Source organism: Dipodomys ordii, unplaced genomic scaffold, assembly GCF_000151885.1.
Source record: "Dipodomys ordii isolate 6190 unplaced genomic scaffold, Dord_2.0 Scaffold2, whole genome shotgun sequence".
Lineage (NCBI taxonomy): Eukaryota > Metazoa > Chordata > Mammalia > Rodentia > Heteromyidae > Dipodomys > Dipodomys ordii.
In genome coordinates, this window is record NW_012267218.1 from 34,705,564 (window position 1) to 34,706,997 (window position 1,434).

The 1,434-nt window shown below is 39.2% G+C and overlaps 1 protein-coding gene across 1 annotated transcript in view; it reads left to right on the forward strand.

The window, feature by feature from the left end:
* The window catches only part of Dhrs7 (dehydrogenase/reductase (SDR family) member 7), a 26,933-nt gene that overhangs the window by 20,787 nt on the left and 4,712 nt on the right, over window positions 1-1,434 (forward strand). The window contains exons 4-5 of the mRNA XM_013013913.1: window positions 844-911; window positions 1,020-1,235. Coding sequence (XP_012869367.1) covers window positions 844-911; window positions 1,020-1,235 — 284 coding nt within the window. The remainder of the gene's footprint in view (window positions 1-843; window positions 912-1,019; window positions 1,236-1,434) is intronic.

The following is a 1,434-nucleotide window of genomic DNA, read 5'->3' on the forward strand; positions in this document are numbered from 1 at the left end:
AACTCTGGGCCTGGGCACTGTCCCTCAGCTCTTCAGCTCAAGGCTAGCGCTCTACCACTTGAGCCACAGCGCCACTTCCGGCTTTTTTCTGTTTGCTTATGTGGTGCTGAGGAATCGAACCCAGGGCCTTGAGCATGCAAGGCCAGCGCTCTACCACTGAGCCACCTTCCCAGCCCCTATATCTGCTATTTTTAAAATGTCAGAAGTGCTTAGGAATTACTCACACAACCTAACTCACAACATGGTGAAAAGTATTAAAGTTGCTTTCAGCAGCTAGTTTTAATAAAGGTTAATGTAATCACTAAAGTAACACAAGTTGTCTACCATTTTGTTCACCACTAAGATATTCCTTTAATCTTCTTTTTCATTTCCCTGGGCACGTTTATAGGCTTTTATTTACAAGATGTTAATTCACTTGAAAATTTTAAACTAAACTGAAAAAGAAGTTTTCTAGCACTCTAAGATGAAGCAATTCTGATTAAAAGTAACAAATCCAGCTGGGCTACAGATGGCTCATGCTTGTAACCCTAATTACCCTGGAGGCTGTGATCTAAGGATCAAGCTTCAAAGCCAGCCTGACAGAAAAGTCTATGAGAACTCTTATTTCCAGTTAATCATCAAAAAGCAGGACCTGGAGCCGTGGTTCAAGTGGAAGAGCACCTGAATTGCTTGCTTTTTTCCCCCTTGCACAAAAAAGCTAAACAAGAGCATGAGGGCCCGAGTTCAAGCCCTAGTATTGACACACACAAATACTCATCTCCCTCCCCCACATGTACAAAGTAAAAATCCTTCAACCTTTAATTAGCCTGCATAGTCGTATCTGGTAATTATTCTTTCTGTTAGGCTTTGGAAATATTGTTGAATTTATAACCCTATTAGTTCCTCTGGGGACTCCTAATGAGCATGAAGAAGTAAGTTTAAGAGCCACATGCCTAGGTAGTCTTTTGTTCTTTCTTAAGAGTTCTGTCATATTACTTGGATAAAAACTCAAAGTTCACTTTATTTACACCTGTTTTTAGATGGTAGGAAATGAAGGAGACCAGTCGCATAAGATGGCAACTAGTCGCTGTGTGCAGCTGATGTTGATCTCCATGGCCAATGATCTGAAAGAAGTTTGGATCGGCGATCACCCCTACTTGTTGGCAGCGTATATATGTCAGTATATGCCAACCTTTGGCTGGTGGTTAGTCAAGAAATTTTCGAAGCGAAGGATTGAAAACTTCAAGAAGGGTGTGGTAAGAAGAATTTATGTATTTCTTAACAGTACATATCAATCTTGCAGAAAAGTACATTTTCTACCACTTCGATTAATCTTTGCTAACTTTCCATGGGTCTTATGATGTAAACAAAAATATAAAAAGTCTCTATAGCTAATGATTTGCTATAAATTATTACTAGCCTGGAGATTTAAGGTTTCTTTTTTTTTTTTTTTTT